We start from the raw sequence: 22,131 nt of genomic DNA, 5'->3' as shown, positions 1-22,131 counted from the left end.
GCAAAACTGGAGAGATGTTAAGAACCCCAAGACCCTTTTGGGAAGGGTTTCCTCCCAGAGAACACCTAAAACTTTTCCTGGAACCTAAGTATTTTCTAGCACCTCATCCCCAAGTGCACAGGCCCATCCCCATCCTTCTCCCTGGGGAATGAACACAGGTAACACCTTCCTGGAACTCCAAATGCCCCATCCCTCAACCCTCCCCCCAAAACACCCACTTACAGAGCTGAGCAGAGGAGTGGGACAGCAAAGGCACAGCCCTGGAGCCGCAGCAGGGAGGTTTGTCCTGGGGGTTTCCAGCTAATTTGGGCATTTTGGTCTCAGCTGAGTCCAATAACCACCAACACAATCAGCCAATGGTGGAAGATCTGCACCTGAGAGCTCTGCAGCTCTGATCCCCTTCTGGGTAAGGACTGTGGATTTTAAGGAGAAAACCCCACCAGCTTCTGCTTCCCTATGAGGGACATGTGCCCAACCTCCCCACCCCATGTCCCCGGAGACCAGAACAGGTCTGAACATCTGAACACTGCAAGGAAAATGGATGTTTTGTTGTTGAAGTGCTCCAGCCTGACTTGACTCCAAGCTGAAAGCTTCAACAGCCCTGACACATCCCAAAGCAAACCAGGAACAGGCAATGGTGACCTGTGTGGAAAAACAGCCTTTCCACAGCTGGATGGCAATGGGGACACTCTTTATTTTGAAGAAATTAGAGGAACACGTCACTGAGTGATACCCAAAGCAAGGGAGCGCCTCAGATCTTACCACTCTTTCCAGAGCACAAGACAGGGACTGAGGCGAACTTGGGTTTGTCACAATCTCCAGCTACCTGTATTGTTATGGAAAAAAAATCAGGAATCAGCATCTACTCCTCCTTCTGTCCCTCCACTGATTAAACAACCCAACCCCAACAAACGGGTATAAAACATGTCCCTGAGCTGTCGATCACAACCTGCAGTGGAATCAGCAGCTCCTTCCCTTCCCAGCCCTGCAGTGGGACAGGACCTGTCCACCTCCACCTGCACCCTGGGAAGCTCGAGGTGCATGACCCACCCCCAGGGAATGCAGCTGGGCAGAGAACACAGCCCAGAATTGGCACCTGTGCCACTGAAACTGCCTTTGAGGAGAGAAAACAAGTCACGGAGGACAAAGGTGTGACACAGCCAGTGCAGCAGGGCTGGGGAGTGAGGGGTGACCAGGCACAGCCCAACTCACTACAGCACTAACAGACCACAGGACATTGTACAAGGAGGGAGAAAAATTACAGAGCCCCAAAGGAAACCACAAGTGTGATTTAAAAGGTGAAAGTCTGTGAGAAACTCTTAACAGGTGATCTGTGACACGTGATAAAAGGAGCTCATCATGGTTAGCAAGAGGTTTTTGATTAATTAGCTGTAGAGGGAGGGGGAAAAGGTCTTCAGAGCAGGAAAACAGCTCTTTGATTCAGAGAAATACATTAAAAAATAAAATCTTTGGCTGGGTCTGGCCAGAAAACTTATTTGTGTCAAGGAAGTCCCACTCACTCCGAACGTGGAGGGGAACTGGGTGGGACAGCAGGACAGAGCCATGGGGGATGTGAACTGGGCATTCCGCAACAAACTTGTAACTCAGGGGATGCAGCAGCACTGCAGCTGTTGTGGTGCTGGGAACAAGCCGCCTCCTCTGAGTGCTGAACATCCCACAGCATTTTCCACAGGGCCACAAGGGACCCAGGCTGTTCTGGGCACACACCTCACCCAGCAACACCAACCACCCGTGGCAGCCGGCCCACACCAGCACTGATAAAGTTTACCCAAGTTCCCCATTTCACCAAGAACTCAGTTCTCTAATTATGAACCAGAGGAAAATGATCTTGCCCTCAGCTCTACCCCTCCTCTCAGAGCAGCACTTGTGTTCAAGGCCAGCCCTGCTCAGTGCACACAACAATGAACACGAGCCCAGCGTGGCCTCCCACGCCCGTGTGCGGTGCCGCGAGCACAGGCTGTGACAACAGCAGCTCTGACACCGCTGTCACCAACACGTGTCACTGGGGGAGCTGCACCCCCGGGGGGGACCCAGAGCTAAACCCAGCACTGCTGTTTAAAATCCCCCCTCTTCAGCTCGGACAAATCCAAACCGAGAATCCGTGGGTTTCCAGAACAATTTATTTCTCTAAGTCAGGCCCTTGGAGAGCAGGGCCTAGGTTGTGATAAACCAACACGGAGAAGATTTAACAATTTCATCATTTAATAAGTGATTTTCACTACATGGTATTGTACACTGTCATCTGTTCAAAAAAGATCAACAGCTTTTAAAAAACAAGATTCTGTGAGAGATTTATATAAATTGGTGATCAAGAGTAACACCTCTGGTTGGCTTATCGAGTTTCTGGGTTTCTTTGTAGAACAAAGTCTTTAGGCTGAAATGCACAAACCCCTTCCAGCAGATCCTGAGCCATTTCTGTCACTCCCAGAGCCATTTCTGTCCCTGCCCTGGGACTGCTGTCTCAGCACTATGATCTGCTCCATGGAACACAAGGAAACTGTACAAATGTGTTCACTCTGAGCATGGACAAGTGTTTATGTGCTATTTCCAGCCAGGACTTCCTTTTCTCTCCGAGAGGAAGGTGTGGATGGGAAGCCCGGCCAACTCGGCAGGGGGGTCGTGTACAAACGGGTTTCTAAGCAAACTTTGGCTTCAGGAAAGAGACACAAACACTTAAAATAATGGCTTTAATTGTCATTTGAAGTATAAGGAGAGGACCGTGTGTCTGAATTAAATATACATCCTACCAGTGATGCTGGCAAGGTTGAAGGTTATTCCTAATGTCAACAGCAATAAAAACTAGAGACAAGACAGTAAAAGAAAAGCAATCCCTTTAAAACAAAATTTAACGTAAAAAAAAGTTCACAGTGGTTTGTATAAACAGTATGTAATCGCTGACAGGAACAAATCTCTACTCTCACAGCACACGAGTGCCCTCTTTAGATCCTAAAGAACAAGATTTACACTACTCATGGTACAGTCCCAGCAGCCGTGCCTTACCCGGCTGGCAGGGGATGCTGTGGAGCTGTGCTGCTGTAACACCGACAAAAAGGGGACTTTGAAACTCTTTTCCTGGGAGGGACAAAAGTCTTTCATTCGCTGTTACAACCAGCAAATGCCATTCATCAAATGGAAAAGGAAAACCACAAACACGTTATCTATTTTGAGCAAGCTGAACAGCACAACATGACAGGTTTAAAAATGGAGGTTATAGACTATGATACAAGTCCCAACAAGGCAGAGCCAAGTGACTATTTCTTGGCTTGTTTTGTGATCATACCCCTGGGAGGTGTTACGGGTCTGCTGGAATTGGGCTTCTTCTTCTCTGCAGGTTTCAAGATCTGAAAAGACAGTGGGGTCATTTAGCAAAAGGCTTTAGCTGTTTTCCAGTCAAATTTCCAAATTCAATAATTCACTCAAAGGTGTTATATGGGTCTTCTGGACAAGTCTAAACGTGCCCAGGATTCCCTCTCTTTCCTGCTCTGAGCTAGGCCAGGGCTTGGAGCAGCTGATCCCAGAGCCCACACTAGTAGGACCAGGCTGACAGCCAACAGCTTTGCCTGGGTGATTTAATTCCAGGGTAAAACAGTTCATCTAATCACACCAGCACAGGCTTATCACATTTTTGAAGATGTGACTTCAAACACTGCCCTGTCTACATTGATAGCTGTAAAGACTTATTTGGAACTATTATTGTTTTTTAACAATAAAGCATTGATGCAAAATTCCACAAATTTAACATGTGACCTCACTAACTAGGAGGTAAAAACGTTTAGCTACTGTACCTGGAAGGAGCACATTAGTGTTTCATCCACACTCATCATGGCACCCGCGTTATCAAATTCTCCACAGTAATTTGGGGCAGAAAAGAGAGTTACCAACTGCCTTTTTGCAAAAAACTCGTATCCATCTTCAACAACCTTTAGAGAGAAAAGCAGAAGTGTTAGTCTGGGCAGATTCTTCCTGCCAAGGTGCAAAGCAGCTTTACCAGAGGATGTTTAAGGAGCATGGGTTCCAAACTTTTACATCAGAACAGGAACATCACAAGAACCAGTTCAGCAACAGAGTCCATTAGCATTGAGAAAACCCTTGTTCAAGAGTCACAGTTTCTATGCATTAAAGAAAAATGTTCATTACAAGGGCTGTTAAACACTGGGACACATTCAGAGATCCTCACAGATATTTACAATTTGGCTGGACAAGACCCTCAGCACCTCGGGCTGAGCACGTGTGTGCAGGGCTGGACCAGGTCCTCCCGAACCTAAACTATTCTCTGTTTTAAAGTACAAAATGATAATACCTGATGAGCTCTACATATGAGATCCAAATCATGTTTATGGAGAAACTTAGCAACCACTTCAGCACCAAAAGTGAAGGACACTCCTCTGTCATTTTCACCCCAGCCCAAGACATCCTTGTCAGGGTCGGACCACAGGAGGTCACACAGGAGACCTTGGTCTGGTACATCAGTGGGCCGCATGATTCGTCTGATCTGCTCCATCGACTGCAGGTCTGGTGACAAACCTGTCAGAGGTAAGACACACACACACAGTCCACATGTCAGTCCAGCTCTGCTCTGCAGGACTGACGTGTTCCTTCAGGACAAAAATACTCCGTATTCCAAGTGATTCACCGCTGCCATTTTATGCAGTTCAACGGCGACATTAAACTGGCATTTTTTTAATCCAGTGTTTGTTTGAAGGCATTTGTAACAGAAGACAAGTCACTTCCTAGGAGATTTACTGGAAGCAAGATAAGCAAAGCCATTTCCATGTTTTACAGGATTACAATAATCTCAATAATATTGTGCAAGTGTCTGATAAAAGAGCTGTTAAGTAAAAGAGGCATTTACACCAGAAATCACAGGGTATGTTTACTGTGATGATCAGGCCTAGTAAGATGAAATACAGTATCAAGCCAATCTCACATCATTTTTCACTGATGTGTGTCCCTGGGCAACTGTAATGGCTGGCAAGTGATAAACATTTAAGGTGCAGTACGTATTTTAAGCCCTCAAAAAGCTGCACGGAGCAGGTATCACAAGACACAAGCCCATCTGTACAAATTAAACCTGCCAGGTCGTAGAGGGCTCTGAGCAGCCTGACCTAGTAAAAGACATCCCTGCCCGTGGCAGGGGGCTCTACTCAGTGCTCCTCAAAGGTGCCTTCCATCCCACACCACTCTGATTCAGAACAAACTCCTAGTCAGAAGTCTACAAACCCCTACAAGGATATTTTACTCTTAAGGAGAGTCTATTAAACACGTGTTTTAGTGCAAAAGGAAAAGCAGATCATTGTGTCTGAGGATACAAAACTGCCAAGCTCTGTGATTCACAAAACTGACACTCATCAAGCCCAACCCTTCCTCCTACAGGGGCCAAGGAAGAGAAAAATCCCTGAAGTTTTGAAGCTTCAGCAATGTAAACATGAAAATGCCACGACTGATACTGAGTATCCAGTTCCTCAAGTATCACCTAAGGACACGACTTACCCCCGTGACAGCAGAATATTTTCTCATCCACAATAGCTGCAATTGGTAAACAGTTAAAACAGTCTGTGAAGGTTTTCCACAGCTTAATATTGTATCTTCTCTTACCTAGAAGAGATTTGGGGAAAAAAAGTCAATATGTTTTCTAACACCACAACCAACCTAACATGGCTGCCTTAAGTTTATTGACACTTGCAAAAGGTCAGCACAAAAGCCTATACACAATTTATCTTCTGACACCCACTGACTTATTCATTGCTTCAAAGACAGTTGCAAAGGTCTCTCATTGTGGCAGAGCTCTGAGAACAGCACAAGTCTGTTCAACTGGATGGCATTCTCCTTTTGGTAGCCAGGCTCTCCAGTCCCAATTTTGCTTTGGAAAATTATCCCTTGGAGAATTTCAGAAAATCTTGCCATTTCCTTCAGGGGAAGACAGCAATTCTTGAAAAGCAGATTTTCTTTAAAATTCTGCTTTACCATATAAAGTCACTCTCAGCAAAGAAACGGGACTGAAAAACGAAACAGTGACTGAAAAACGAAATTGCTACAGTTTTACGAATTTCAAAAGGACTCTCCCAACAAACCCTGAACATTTTTCGATCTATGACTAAGCCTGTGATTAATCTCTGAAATACCACACACATCTTTGTTTCCTCACTGGAGGAGAACAAGACATGGAGAGCACATCTTGTAAGCTGCAAGCCAAGTATGTCGCACCACACAAGTTGTGACGTGCTTCAGCGCACAATTAATTTAACAGTATCATCTCCTCTATATCATCTGGATTAAGTCATATCCTTTGAAACATGAACATACATTTCTATTTCACAGCAAAATTGCTCGTTCTGCTCTGGTGATGGCTCTGTACAGCCCCCATCAGACCCCCCCCTGGCAGAGCCAGAGCCGGTGACGGCACAGCCACACCGTGTGTGTTCAGGAGTCCAACAGTGCCAAAGAAATACCAGCACTTCCTTCATCACCAGGCTGACACACTGCTCCAGGTAACACCTCCTGCAGCTGAAGGCACCTACTGACACACCAAGGAGCTGGTGCTCAGTCCAAGCACTGTCACACTGACGGCTGCACAGCTCTGCCCCGTTTAGGAAAGGGGACACTGGTTTTGGCCAAAGCAACAGCACCTGGTACAGAAGGCTGCATCCAGGGAAGGGCCACGGCTGGGGGTTCTTTTTTAACACTACAGTGTTACAGGTCTTAATAGGAAATAGGTGTCAAGCACTGTAACATAACCACAGCAAGACCAGCCCTCACAAGAATACAGCACCACCCCTCAGACTGAAAGAGATGAACTGTTGTGAATAGCACATCAAGTTACATTCTCTCATCTCTCATTAGATGACCTTATCTTCTGAATTTTACCACTGAGAACTGTTAGTTAACATAGCAGCCAATAAATAAAATTACCCAGTTGGCTGCTGATTTGTATGTGAGGATCAATTACCCAGTTGGTTGCTGATTTGTATGTGAGGATCAGACTCCCAACAGGATCAGGGAAAGGACACACTTCCCTTCCTAAATGGGTTAATGGCCCCTCTAAAGAGCACGTGAGAAGGGGCACTGCAAATTCAGAAAGAACCGTCTACCTCTGCAACACTGGCCCCTCCTCCCCTGCTGTCTGCAGCCAGAGAGGCTGTTACTGTAACACCTCTGTTACTCACATTCATCATAAAACCCATAAATTCTATTGATGCTGGCACATTCATGGTTCCCTCTGAGGAGGAAAAAATTCTCTGGGTATTTGATTTTGTAGGCCAACAGAAGACAAATTGTTTCTAAAGACTGTTTTCCTCTGTCAACGTAATCTCCAAGGAACAGGTAGTTGCTTTCTGGTGGAAAACCTCCATATTCAAAGAGTCGGAGCAAGTCATAGTATTGCCCATGGATGTCACCTGCAACGAGATTCAGACACAGCACAGAAGTGACCCTTCACTACATTCTCTGATTTATTCCAGAGAAAATTATAGATGCTTCAGAAAGAAAAAAGCTTGCAGTTACATGCTGCCCATAATGTACTTAAAATTACAGTAAATATATGTAAGATCATCTCATTTTAAGTTTGACATCGATGCAATGCAATGGTTAACAGCACAAAGAAATAGCAGGTAGCTACTTGAAAATGTTCCCTTGTATAAAACAAAATGAAGGTTCCAAGAAACCAACTGTGTTTTCTGGAAACAGTAATTCAAATTCTAGCAGTGAAGCTGCATCAAAAATGAAATTGGTATTTCTGCCTTTAGTTTAAATCATGGGTTTGTTTCTGACAAGCAGAATGCTAAATCATGATTTTAGACTACCCATGTTATAAATATTGAACAAGCTGCTTCAATTTGAAGTAAGTCCTCAGTGTTAGAGTAGGATAAAATACTGTTTGCTAGAAGCTTTCAAAAGTGCATTTACTGAGGCTTTTATGTTGACATTCTTCATTCTTTTAGCATAAGCAGACATGTACGTGTGTGCAAAATGAGCACTGCTGTCTGCAAGTGTGGTGAAACCAAACTAGAAAGGAATTCCAAGAAACAGGACAGAAATTTAAGTTTGCAGCAGGATTTTAAAATATTGTCAACGCTGTACAGCAGCTACAATAAACTACTGCAGTTCCTCACTGTTTCCCCTTGTTCAGAATGGGCCAAACGTCATTTAATGGATACAGAAACTCCTTTCCAAAACTTCCTGTGAATCCCTTCCCCAAGACCTGGTGAAACTGGACCAGTTACTTTTTGGGTTTGGAATATTTTGGTTCCTGCATCAACTCCCACATGTTACCTCCTCCCCATTCCTCTGCCCTAGATATCCAGCAGGGTTTTATTTTCCCTTTTGCTACAATTACTTATTAGTTCCACTGTTAGTAAGTGAAAGTAGCATCCAGTATTTGTTCTCTACGGTCTGCATTGACCTGACACACATCCAAAGACCAAACCAAAAATCACAGTACTCACCACAGATTTTCAGGGGAGCTTCAAGTTCTAGCAGAATAGGCTGACTCAGAAAGATTTCTCTGGATTTCAAGCACAGTCCTCTAATTTCATTCTCTTGGAGTTGCACGTTTTTGCCCGGTTTTGATCCTCGCACTGTCAGAAGGAGTCAGAAGTCAGTTATCAAGAGCAGCAACATCCCCAGGGTTATGTGAAGAGCCTGACTAAATGCCAGTGTAGCACTGAAGGAGAAGGTACCAGGGTAGGATGAGGCTGCTGAGGTGAAACACAGGGCCATGCTGCAGGGAAAGGGGAGTGCGTCTCTTCCAGGCCTGTGTTACTTTCATTTAACAGAATTCATGGCTCAACACTTCCCCCCTTCAATGTCACATTTTAAATAGCAACAGTTTAGTTGTTTAGTTCTATTTAGCTATAAACCCAGCTCAGACAATGTGACTATATATATTTTATTCCTTTAACGAAGCAGTTACACACTTGAAAGCTGTCTGAACCTGAGAAAAGGGCGACTGCCATTCGATCAGCACAGCACAGCTCAAATGTGTGAGCTCCCCTAAACCAGCACAGCACCCGGCCCAAGAGAGGGCCCCTAAATCCTGGACTGCCCCGTTCGACGGTGTAGATGGAAAGGTGGAAGATAAAGGAGCACATGACTGGAAGGCCATGACTAGAGTTAAGGAAACAGTTTTGGATCACAAAGACAAAACATCTCTCCTTATCACTGCCTTTTGAGCACAGTAAGACAAGTGAGCAGATCTATGTCCCAGCCCCAGGCCACTTCACCCTCTCAACTCCCCTCCTTCACACCCCTCCATTATCTCTTCAATCTCCCCCACTGCAACAATTTATAATAGTTGGTTCCCTTTTATGTACATTAAAGTTTCCTGCTCTGGACAAGGACACCAGACTGGCCTGAACAAGTTTCACACCCCCCTTTGTGTTGCCCAGAAATACAAAGGCCATTTCTACAGCAGCGACTATGGCTCAGATGGCACATGAGAGCATTTATCAGGGTTAGGATAAGACTAAACAAAAACATTTCTGAGTATGCCATTAGTGGTGAAGATTATTTTTATTTGGCATCAAAACCAGAGACAACACGGAACACTGATAAAGCTGAAGGGGAAAAAAAAGCAGTAAGAGCAGCAGTCATTGTCCATGATGTAACCCACTGGTTTAGCTGTATCAAAGCCAAAGGAGCTGAGAACTTGAGCCTCAGCTGCCTGGAAATGCTCTGCCAACACCTCCAGAAACAAAATCACTAACTGGTAAGGCTGCCCAGTTAAGGTGACTTACTGTGAGCAACTCCTATTGCACTGAGACTGAAGAATCTATGCCCCATCCAAAAAGGTTTGGTATTTAATTGCAAAAAAAGCAAGCAGGAATCCTTCCAAATACCTATGCAGTATTATCTTCCTGAATTCCTAAATAACCTCTTCGCCAGCTACCGTTTCAGCCTGTTTAACCCCAGTGAGAGATGTGGAAGGTGCAGATGACTCAAATCCCTGTACTGCCACTGTGGGCCTTGTGCTGTGTGGAGCCAAGTGAGAACTGCAGCAGGAAGGGCGGGGGGTGCTCGGGGCATGTTTTGGGAACAGCACGAACAGACACAGTTGTTGTGTTCCAATTCCTCATTAGCCCAGAAGCTTCCAACTTCTACGCAAGCCCCTGATCAGGAGCAGAAATCATTGTTCAGTCAGTGTGGATCTTACCCAGACCATGAATAAAATAATGACTGTGCAATATCCATACATAAAATCACGTGTCAGATACAATCCCTACCAACCCTACAGTGTTACTGCTAAAACAGTTCTTCCCCGACTCCCAGAGACCCCAGGCACAGCGGCACCAGCTGCCCTACGGAACCACAACACCCTAAACCACCCAACCCGTCCTCAAACAAGCTTCCAAATTAAACCTTCCTTCAAATTACAACGTATACTGACAGTGACATGATTGTAGGTCAAAAGTCATGGCTTTAACACTGTTATCTCTCAAGCAATACGTGCTCCTTTATTCTTCCCTGCCCACCACTGACATTCCATGCTGGCACTGGAATTACCACTGCACTTCATGGCTTCCATTAAAATATCCGAAGTAATGAAGCATAAAAATGGAAGTTAAATCTTTGTCACAGCAGTTTATCACGCATGAGGCTTTTCATCTACACAGTCATTTTTTCATCCATACAGTAATTTTCCAAAGACTCCTGAGCAACAAGCAAGTCACTCAAAATGCCAAATATCCAGAAGCTATAAAGAACAGAAATTTTTAGAATTAAGTGATAAGCTCGCTGAATTATGAATGTAAAACTGATTTCCCCCTAATCTTAAATTTTACCAGCCACCTTTGTTTTTGAGATAATACAATATATTTGTATTTAGTTTTACGAGAAGCCAAAAATCTGATTTTCCATGATTTTGGTCATGTTAGAAATTGCTAAAACTGAACCCTGTATTTCACATCCATAAATTAAAAAGTACAAAATATTATACAGACTATGTAATGCACTGAGTCACTAAAGCTCATGAATAAAGCATATGCATTAATTTTTGCTAAAGATTAAATGAGGATCTGAAAACTGTTTCAGACACAGGTTTTCTAAGTTTCTTCAATACATTTTCATTGAACTGGTATAATCCTCATGCTGTTTTAGTCACCTGCTTCTAGAAAACCGTGACAGGATGAAATGGTGCTCTGCTGCAGTTCCCAAACTCAGCAGGACAGTTTGGTTCAGCTCTGCCTGCCAGTGACATTGTCACCACTGTGTCCAACAAGGAACTGGCACAGAAGAAATGAGTGTGTTCAATTCCTTCTAACATTGACCTGTATATCCTGAAAAGCTGGGAAATAAAGTGGGTTTGGCTTCAGAAGAATTGAATATGCAGAACTGCATGTTGCTTTGAGGAATCTGTATTTTTAGTGCAAAGATTTTCTCGTCCACAATGAAAGAGCTGGCACAGAAACGCAGGATGTTTAGTCTAATGACTTCTTAAAAGGTTTCTCTGAGTCTTCAAATTACTCAGGCCCTCTAAGAAAGGCAAAAATAATATACTATGAAAAATCTGTTTTTGTTTACAGTTTCTTTTCTCTGCTTTGCATCAAAACAAGGCAGCTTGCAGAGACCAGACAGTACGATACTAATTGACAGCTTGGTCATAAAGTCAAAAGAGCAGCTCAATAGTCCTGTACAGGCACATTTGTTCTTTCAAAGCATAAAAAATAACCTCTCAGAAACAACAGTCTGGAGCTGACAGTGAAACAAGCTAAAGATTAATCAACTGGGGAAAAAAGTCAGCCCATTTCAAGTAGTATTTTATTTGTGTCTGAACAACTGCTGCAGTATTTCCAGACAGCAAAATATTCCCACCCTCTTTTAGGCAGAGACGCTCCTGTTCTTAAAAATAATTTCTTGGGAGCCTAAATTTCAGTGTCCAGTCTGGGCAGTTTCCTAACAAGTAAAATATTTTCTACTGTACAAGTATGAGAAGTTTTGGAAAAATAAAGCTCTCCACTGGATGGAAAAGACTACAGAAAACATCCCTCCCTGGAACCTGGAAGATCTCTGGAGAAGTACTGCCGAGAACACAGGTCCCACTATTAAAACTAATGTTGGCTTCCAAGACAAGGACAAAAACTGCCAGAAAACAGCAACAGATACCGGCTCTAAAATTAGCGTTATTATAAACGGTGCAGTACGGCAGGCGCCCAGCAGAGGGGGAAAAGGAAGGAAAAGGAAGAAGAGCGAGAACTTAGGGCACCCCTGTCATTTTGGTGAGAGCAAACAGAGCGAGTACAGAGCAAGTACAAAGTGTAGCTGCAGCTGCCAGGAGTTACAACACCACCTGACATCCAGGAGAACTGTTCTACATTTCCTTGGGAAGGATAAATGGGTCAGGAACTGACTGTTGTAGATCCCACAGAGCACATCCATGCAGAGCACAGACTCCTACCCCACATCCCCTCCCTTTTCCAACACTCACTTTGGTGCCACAGTCCTTTACGTCACTCAAGGTTATTATGAAAGGGATGATAATTAGGAAAGTATTCGAAAATAGCAGAAAGTTCAACAATGCCAGAAATTTCAGTGATCCAAACATCTCATTTCCCTTCAGTACTGCATTAAAAGAAGCAGCTGAAAAGCTGCCAATTGAAGTGAGAAAATTAACCTGTCCTACAGAAAATGTTTTAGGGAAAACATTCTATCTGCAGGTCAGTTAATTTTTTTGGCTTATTAAACAAGTCTCTCAGTTTTACCATATTTTACATTAAGATGCCTGCAATCCCAGTGACATTTCCAAAAATACTGCAGGTTGGTTTTAATCTTTTTAGCAGCTCCCAATGACAGTTTCACAGTCAGTTTTGCACCACAGGCACAAAGGGAATAAATAACTTGAAAGTGGTTGATGTAAAAAAGGTTTTACTTTACTGCAGGCACTACCAGCTTTGATCAGATCACTTCAAATTCAAAACTGAAACGGAAAAGCAACTCCTCTGTAAAAGCCTCTAAAAAGAAAAAGTTCCAGTCTGCTTTCTAGTATGTCAGAAGTTCACAACAGTGTTATCAAATGGAAGATTCTGCATGACTGCAAATTTTTCATCTTGTAATGTACTTCCCCATGCAGACAGATGGAGAGCAACAGGTCACAAACACTGATCACAAACACTCAGAGATGACAAATTCCTCCACTTCACTGCCTGGGCAACAAGCACTGAATTTAACAGACTTATTTGAATCCATGGCACTGATAAGAATCTAATCCTCAGTTCTGGAATTGAGAGTTTCTATTTCCCACTCTTAGAAACTGCTGCACCACAGCAGGAAACAATTAACATTAAGCTACACAAACTATGGAAAATTATATGTTTAGAGGTCAAAAAGTGCTGCTTGTCTACGAGAAACCTCATCACAGCATCCCAACTCACCCACAAGTGAAACGTGAGACATTCCAGGTTAACATCTCTGAGAATCAGACTCCTATCTCAGTACACAAAGCTAAAGAACAGGCAACCCCCTGCAGACCCAGTTAATGCTGTATTTAGCAGAAAGGTGAAAAAGAATTCAGAGAACTGTATTTGTAAGAAATGGTCTTCTCTGTTGTCAGCAAAAGTTTATCCATGCTCTTTAGCTCAACTATTTTTAATAACTCGATGATAATCTTCCCCTATTTAAAGCAAATTAGAGAGAGTATGTCCTTGACAGCTCTACAACGGGCTTTACTGGGAATAGAAATCTGTGGGTGTATAAACAGAAATGTTTGAGGATTTAAGAGTCTTTTTGCTGATTTTAGTGCACTAACCAGGATTTCAGCTTTCAGAATGGCTGCCACCACTCTATCCTTGCATGGCTTTCTGCAGAGTAGCCTCCATTCATTAGTTAGTTTTCCCTTAGTGCTTGCAGAGGATGCAGCACAGGAAAGATTTTCAGAAACACATTTCAACTTGGGTTCACTTATGTCTGCTGACATTACTGTTATTTTACCCTGTTATTTGTCGTTACCATGGTAGGACTAAAGCACTTCAATCTTGTTTTCTAAATATGTTACTGTGAGCTCCAAACCAGACCCTACTTATCTGGAAAAGCTGCCAACCCACTCGATGAAGGAAATGGATAAGGGGCTCAGGGTATAGGAACACCACCTGACATGACACAGAAAGGAAGCCACACTCAGGGAATCAGGATTTGTCACTCATTCTTTACTGGGAGCTGAGCAGGAATTCTGCCATTTCCTGGAACCTTTTCCAAGACCATACAGGTGCCACTGATTTTTCATCTTACAAGGAGCTTGTTTCGGATCTTGTCTCCTGGGAGTTTTGACTCAGCACACACACAGCTGCAGGCTCAGAAGCACAGTTGCTGCCCACAGCACTCCTGCCAGAAGGGCAGTAATTTGCTCTCCTGTTTGTCCCTTCTTATTCCTCAGGAAAGTGAGTTATGTCCATCAATATTCAAGCCTTTATCCACTCTCAAGGACACTTAGGAAACATTTTAATCTTCAGTGCAGGATATTATCAGTTACTATATTTTAGAGGCCTTATTCTTGTGATTATTAGTTACTAAAAGTGACACCCTGTACTCGTGAGATTGCTCCCAGCAGAACACAACTCTCGTTAGTAAAGAAGGGAACAAATATAAATTCAACTCCAGCAAAACCAGATCAGCATGTTCAATGTTTTAACTGATCATTTTTCCAAGGTTGAGAACAATGTTACTGAAAAATGCTTTTTGTGACATTTCAGTGCCAAACAGCTCTGTACTATAAACATGCAGAGCAAGAAAGACTCTTCAAATATTTACCTTAGAATGAGAAGCTGAAGTATATACTTCCAGGCCTTTTAAAGAACAAATTAATCATTTCAGCTAGCCAGCCTAATGTGAGTGGGAGAATATCCACTATGTGGGGGAAAAGTAAGAATAACATCATTTGACCAGAGAAATCAGGATAGAGAGCAACTAAAATCCCTCACAAATACATTATTAATACCCCATATTAAGGACAAAAGCAAGAGTAATTTATTATTCACCCTTCACTTTGCCTCAACCATTAGAATCACTGCTTCTTCCAACAGTGCAATGCTAAGGCACATGATAAAACAAAAACCTGCCTAACTGTGTTTGCTCATTGATTTCCACTGTTTTTCCAAGTATCTTCTTAATACTTGGATTTGTCACCCTTAAAAAGGGATAAGCCCCCTGTTCATACCCTCTACATTTCATTAGCAAAATCACCTAAAGCTAACCACTGTAAAAATATGTAAGTATTTAAGGTTTGAAGAGAGCTAAAATGAAATATCAAACTGCTCTAAAATTAAAGCTTGCACAAGGATTTCAGCAACTCAGTTTGTGATCTGATTATTAAACGAGATTTAAAACAGTGGTTTGATGCTTGAGTATGATTTTAATCCGTGTGCAACCTTGTCTGAAGGGGAGATCACTCGAAACAGGGCTCAGGTACGGGCACATCACACTTTGTAAACTAACATTCATCAGTGGTTCTTCCAGAACTGCACTGAAAAAGTATGGTTTGTTTGCTCTAAATTTAAATAGGATGAGAATTCTTACACATGCTTCAAATATTGTTCCCCCTTCCATTTAATACCCTGCAGATCACCACCTTGGAAGCTCAGTCCTGTCACCTACCTGGCCAGACCTTAATAATTTCAGGAAAAGGATGAGTCGAGTTAATTTTAAACAACCCAAGACAATTGCACAGTGATCTGCACAACTTAACACTATAAAAAATGCAGTGTTTGCTAAAATGCACCATCATTTTAGAAAAAAAAAAAAGTATAAAAATGACAGACTGTCACAAAGGTCAATCACTACTCTCTGTCTGGCAAAGATGTTCATAACAGACATTTAATAAAAGCAAAAAAAAGCACTAGCACAGGTCACTAACACTGGTAATTGTTTCAAATATTGAAAGACAATCATTGCCTCAAGGAATCCAAAATCCCTTCTGAAATATTAATAAAGGACAAAAATTAATTTCAGTTCTGGCAGCTGATGCAACCTCAGGTAACATCTGTAGTTGAAGGAAGCATCTGTTAAAAGATGTCAGTAAATCTTCTGATTTACGAATTCTTATCTGCTCCAAAAGTCTAATACTGATATAAACTGGGTAAGAACTTAAATTATTGACACCGTATATCTCACTACTTTTTGAAACTTAACAAGAGGAATAATTCAAAATCATTCAGGTCCCTTTCTAGGATTATTTTATTCCATCCTTTTGATATTAAGAATTCACACTTTGAGAAAATGGCACTAGGGAAAATCAGTAAGAATTGTAACCAATACCTGCAGTAAAACTGGGCATGTATTAATATGTCACCAAACATATGACATACAAGACCTGACATTTACAAGTTGTACTACTGGAGTTTCAGGAAAATCCTGGTCTAACTTTATGAAGGGAAGTCTTTAAATAATTGAAACCAGGGGAGTTTAAATTGGTAACAGGCAAACCCCAAAACGGATGAGAGGAAAAACCTCATTTACTTATTCAGTAATCCCATAATTCATCCATAGGATTTTTAACTCCAAATAATTTCTAGAATAGCACTCTTGTTCCTCTGCCTGACCTTTTGCTATCCAAGCATTACACAAGCAAAATCCTGTAAGAAGGAGTGTGTAAGAAAGACATTTCTTCACCATTTGTCTCAGCAACATCCCAGATGACTTTCTGCCAAATGTTAAAAAGTTAAATCCCTGACCAAGCTGTTCAAGTGTGAGTCCAGATGAGATGCCTGCCCTGACACACACGAAATGAGGCTGGATCAGCAGAGCTTTCCCCTCTGAATAATTATGATTTTCCTTGATGCCTGGAAGAGAATTTTTCACCGGTGACTTCTCAGCCTTTTGACCTAAAATCAGTCAAGCCCAGTCCAGTGCTGACCCCTGCAAGCGAAAAAATGATGCTGCAGACATCCCCTGCAACTTCCAGGTTTTCCTTTGATTTAGGAACTCCCAGGCAACTCTTTTCACCCCCAAAGCACCAACAATACCAGACAATAAGCCCTTCCACAGACTGTCTGAAAGACCAAAACCCAACCCTCGATTCACATCTAAAACCCCACCATATGTTACGAGTTAAGAGCCAAAATCCTGTGGCAGCGTTAATGCGAGCAGCTAATCAAAGCTAAACCCAGGGTACACGGCAGATCCCTCCCGACTTGCTGAAAAGCTGCCGAAACACTCTTTAAACACGCTGGGTCTTATTTCCAGAGCCCCCCGACTGCCCAGCCGAGCCCTGACCCCATGTGCATGTGCGAAAGGCAAAGAGAACGCCCCGGCTTTTTAAAACACCTTCCCACGAAAACAATACTGAATTAAGCATCTCCTCAGAGCTGCAGGGGGACAGCCGGCTGGTCTCAGCATTGCACGGGGGGGATCAGGAGGCAGAAACACGTCGGAAACACGCGGGCTGAGGGGAAAGTTGGGGCTGGGGGGGCAGAGCCGGGCGGGGAGGCGGCGGCGGCGACCCCGGGCAGACAAAGCGCCTCAAGCCCCTCCATTTTGGTGCCCCCTCAGCCCTCGCCGGGCGGGCGGGACGCGGCGCACAGGCCCGGCCGCCACCCCCCACACACACCCCGCCGCCCCGACCCTCACCCTCCAGCAGCCGTTGGATGATGCTGTCGATGTTGAGCTTGTCTATATCCGCCATCGCCTCTCAGTGGCCGGGCGGAGCCCTCCCCGCCGCTCCGCTCGCGGCTTGGCCGGCCCCACGTCTCTCTCCTCGTTCTGTCTGGTTGTTGCCCTTCCTACTGTGCGCCTTCCCTCGCGCTCTCCCTGTCCCCCCCCCCCGCCCGCCCCCTCAGCGCAGACCCAGCACCGAACAAAATGGCCGCCGTCCCCTCCGCGAGCGAGCCCGGCGCATGGATACTACGCGCGCGAGGCGCCTCCCCGGGAACCGTTTATAGGCCGGGCGGGAATAGAGGAGGCAATGACGGCCATCCGCGGGATCCTTCCGCTGCCGGCAGGAGAAGTAGTGCGGTGGTGCCGCCTCCCGGTGTCGCGGCTGTCGCGTTGTGGTGGCTGTCACAGAGTCACACAATCGATTAGGCTGGAAAAGACCTATGGGATCGACCGATGAACCTATGACCGATCACCACCTTGTCAGCTAGACCGTGGCACCAAGTGCAACGTCCAGTCTGGCCCTAAACAGCCCCAGGGATGGTGACTCCACCACCTCCCCGGTTCCAATGTCTAATCGCCCTCTTTGTGAAGAAAGGCCGGTCCCATGTAGGGTCCCTGAGGACTTGGGGACTGCAGGGAACTGGAAGGGGCCACCATCGCCTTCACCTTCTTCCCCCCAACCCCATGTGCCCCACATGCCTTGTCCCTGCACACCATGAGGCTGCAGGCAGGGTTTTGGTGCTGTTCACCCCATTTTAGGGCAGGGGGAACACATCCCTCATATCTTTCACCTCACACCCAGCCATCGCTGCCTCACAGCTGGAGGCAATGTGGCCTGAGCAGCCCTTTGGCTCCTGAGCACCTTCAGACATGTGGCTCTGCCCCTGCAAATACTTCAGAAACAAGCACACAGCACTTTAAAAACCCTTATGGACGAAGAAATCAGCATCCTCGTCCAAAAGCATCCTGCTATTTTATTTCACACATCTACTATTTTGTTCTGTATGTAGCTACAGCTTGGCTACAAACAATTAAGTGAGGTTGTGCTCATGACCTGGAGTGCGTTTGCCAGGGCTGTGCGGGCCCTTCCCACTGTTCACTTTGCATCTCTGATTGAATATTGTTTAATTGCTTTATTTACTCCTACTTTAATTTGCAGGGACGGCTGTGTCAAGCTCTTTCCTCCTCCCCTCCCCTCCCTGCATGGATTGCTCCCGCTCTGCCTGGCGGATTCCTCCTGCCGACAGTTATACAATATTCATTACGGCTTATTGCCGTGGTGGGGCTGGAGCAGAGTTCAGATCCGTGAGGGCGATAAAGCAAAGGACTTGCAGTCTCAGCACACCTCAGGTCTGCGGGAGGAAGGAGATAAGAGGATGCAGAGTCTACCTGAAACACAGGCTCTTGCCCCTTGCCATCGCAGCCTCAACGCTCGATTTCCCCCAGCGAACCTTATCGTAATGAGCACGCCCAGGCTGATATGCTAATCTTAGTCACGCTGGTGTAAACCCAAAGTAACCCCGTTGAAAACAATAGAGTTACTTCAGATTTACTTCAACGTGACAGCCTTTGCAGATTTACATCTATTTTTGTGCTGCACCTTCCCGGGGAACGGCCCCCTCCGGCTCTTGCGCCGAATGCTTTCTTTCTCTTTCAAATCCTTTCTAATTCTGCGGGGCGAGTTGTTCTCTTGGACTTAGCTGAATTATTTAACAAGGAAAATTGGTCGTGTGTTTCCAGAGGAACCTTCCTGGCCTTGTTTTCCTTGCTGAAAATACCTTCTTCTTATGTCATCCTGGGGAGGTGTTACCCCCTCTCCAGGGACAAGTCATTTGGGGATCTGAGCACCTTTAGTGGGGTCCTGAGTTGCTTTCAGTCCTGTCAATGCTCTGGAAAACAGGACGGTGGGGGAGAGCTCAGCAACCCAGGTGCAACCCAGGAGATGTACTTGGGAATTCACTGGAAACTCCAGTATTTCTGGAGGGAAGGATCCAGTCCTTCAAAAGACATTGGTCAGGGCAAAGAATCCGCCTCACTTGCTGAACCATATCAGGCAAGGTCCGAAGCACTGTCAATTCTTGTTAAAAGAGGCGTAGCCAGGAGGAAAGAAGAGAAATGACACATAAATGTGAATCTGTTGAGGCCTCGTCATCACCTTGATAACCAACGAGCCTTGTTACAGCTCCAGGTCCCAACGGCAGCTGCCAACGCCCGGTGTCCTATTTGGAGGGGCTGGATTTTTGCTTAGGGTCTTTCTCGTTCTCATAAAAAATAAGGACCCTTCCTTAACAGCCCTAAACTCTGTGGAGAGCCAGAGGTATTAAAATGCCACTACAAAATTATCTTTTTAATAAGCCAACTTTTCTCTGCTGGAAAAAAAACAAGCCTCGCCCCATGCCCTGATTAGACAAGGGACCCAGCCAAGGTGTTATAAATATCCTGAAAATATTTTGTTCTCTGGTGTTGCTCACAACAATGATTTATTTCTAGAGGGGGAACAGATTTATTTCCAGAGAGGGAACAGTCAGGGAAATCCCTTTGTCCTTAAATTCTGCACATGGGCTTTAAACATTCCCTGATTTTGAAGCTCATTGTTCATATACCAACATCTCCACCCCTTCTATTTGTCTACAATTTTCATTCTGCTTTGCTAAACACATGATGATGTATGATTTGCCTCACTCACAGCTCTGAGACCTTTGTGTCTTTTCCTCCTTTCCCCCCTTGAAATTCCACAAATGACCACTTTGGTAACATTCCTTGGAAACCTCCATGTAAAATATCTTTCCCCAGTGATTTGTCCCCACTCTCTCATGCACATGCTGCTTTGTTATTGCATGGTTGCTAATAATCCAGTTAAGTTTAATATATATCTATATTATATGTATGATACCTACCTATGTGCAGGAGAAAAATGAGATTTCATTATTGTTCTGTATATAAATATATAAAAATATATATACACATATATACTGTGTGTATAATACATATTTACACTACATACACACACACATACATGTTTATATGTGCAGATAATAATGAAACACTCCCTATTTTGTCCCTGTCCATGGGCAGGTCCTAAGAAATCCACACTTCCCCTCGCCTTAAATTACACATCTGCTAAGCCTGTGAAATTCAGTGTTTGTGTACATTTCAAACAAAGCTCTACATGGGCTGTTCAAACACTGCCAAAACAAGACTGGGTGACTTGTGGGTCAGATGTTATTTTTCGTAACCTGATCCACAGCCAACACTTCAATGTTTTCATAACTCCTACTGTTTGCATCCAGATTACCTGGTGTTACAATCAAGATAAAGCCTTTCTGCACCTGCTTCTTGCTTCTGACACCTGAAACATTTTGCTACCCCCCAAATTGCAGCTGCTGCAGAGTTTTGGGAGTGGAGGGTGCCAATTTGTCAGACAAAAGAGGAGCAGCTGGAAGAGCCGTGAGGATGAGCTGGAGATGGAAGGGTCCGTGTCCTGTTCCAGAGGGAGCTGATGACGCACAGACTGGAGTTTTCTTAGTGTCATGTTTTATTTACAAAACACACAGTGCCACGATCTCCCTCCAGCAACGAACCCCGCGGATCGTGAGGGACCTGGCGAGGAGCTCGGGGCTGGCGGATGCTCCCGAGCCTCCGGCGTTGCCTTGGGGCTCTCCGAGGACTCAAACCACGTGCAGAAGCTCAATGAAGCCTCATTCCCAGACAAGCAGCAAGAAGATTCCTGCTGGAGACTCCGTTGCATTCTCTCTTCTCACAGATGTACCCAGCACACCAGAGCCAGGCCTTGATTCCCACTGTTTCCCAGCCTCAACAGCTGGTTTCCCTCTGAAATCTCCCCCCCCAGCTGTCAACAACAATGACAAGCCCATCTCAAGTTTGTTAAAATTTTTGATAACTGATGTTAAAAGATTCAGCTCAGAAAATTTAGAGACAGGTTATTTGGACATGGGAGAAATATGATTTGCCATTCCTTCCCCCCAATATTTTTTAAAATTTATTAAAAGTTGATGTACTTCATGGGTTTCTGAAGAAAGGCATTTTCAAATGGAAAACCGGTGAGCTTTGGAAGGCTCAAACTGGTAGAAATACTACCAATAAAATCCTTCTCATGTAAAAATGTCATAAGTCACTTTTTTTTCTAATATAGCAGTGACCACAACAGGATTTTTCCTGCTACAACTGTTTGGATTAAGAAAACACAGCACATACCACCCTTCTGACATGAATCTGACTTTTAGGGCTACACCAGGCACAAGAGCCATTTTGATGTGTCCTGTCCGTGGCTGGGCATCCCTGTCAAGTGTGATGATTGCTTACAAAAAGAGGAGAAACAGCTCCAAAGGAGGCTTTGTCCGACTTTAAGTGTAGAACAGCCGTAGCGGATCAGTTGACGCCGCTTTGGCACCGAGTGGAGCCCCGTCCTCCCCTCTTTGTCAGGAATCTCTACACTCGGCCAAAGTGAGTTTCATAACCAGCTAGAAAGTTCTTGAGGGCTTCCATGGGGCTCGGCTGAGGGGAAAGGGAAAAACA

At 44.4% G+C, this 22,131-nt stretch overlaps 1 protein-coding gene across 2 annotated transcripts; it reads right to left on the bottom strand.

The window, feature by feature from the left end:
• Positions 1 to 674: 674 nt before the first annotated feature.
• Positions 675 to 17,912, bottom strand: PPP1CC (protein phosphatase 1 catalytic subunit gamma). Of its 2 annotated transcripts, XM_064675020.1 has the most exons (8): positions 17,569 to 17,830; positions 8,463 to 8,594; positions 7,185 to 7,415; positions 5,512 to 5,616; positions 4,322 to 4,545; positions 3,807 to 3,941; positions 3,302 to 3,362; positions 675 to 826 (listed from the first exon to the last, which is right to left on the bottom strand). In XM_064675020.1, the coding sequence occupies exons 1-8, from the start codon at positions 17,621 to 17,623 to the stop codon at positions 810 to 812; spliced, it is 960 nt and encodes a 319-aa protein (XP_064531090.1). In that variant the 5' UTR covers positions 17,624 to 17,830; the 3' UTR covers positions 675 to 809. The 2 variants fall into 2 exon arrangements, with proteins under 2 accessions (XP_064531090.1, XP_064531089.1); XM_064675019.1 differs by lacking the exon at positions 675 to 826 and having other exon boundaries at positions 2,124 to 3,362; positions 17,569 to 17,912.
• Between the last annotated feature and the right edge of the window lie 4,219 nt (positions 17,913 to 22,131).

The sequence above is a fragment of the Pseudopipra pipra genome, chromosome 18 (assembly GCF_036250125.1).
Source record: "Pseudopipra pipra isolate bDixPip1 chromosome 18, bDixPip1.hap1, whole genome shotgun sequence".
Classification (NCBI taxonomy): Eukaryota; Metazoa; Chordata; class Aves; order Passeriformes; family Pipridae; genus Pseudopipra; species Pseudopipra pipra.
The sequence above is the reverse complement of the archived record's forward strand: the minus strand, read 5'-3'. Positions and strand labels throughout refer to the sequence as shown.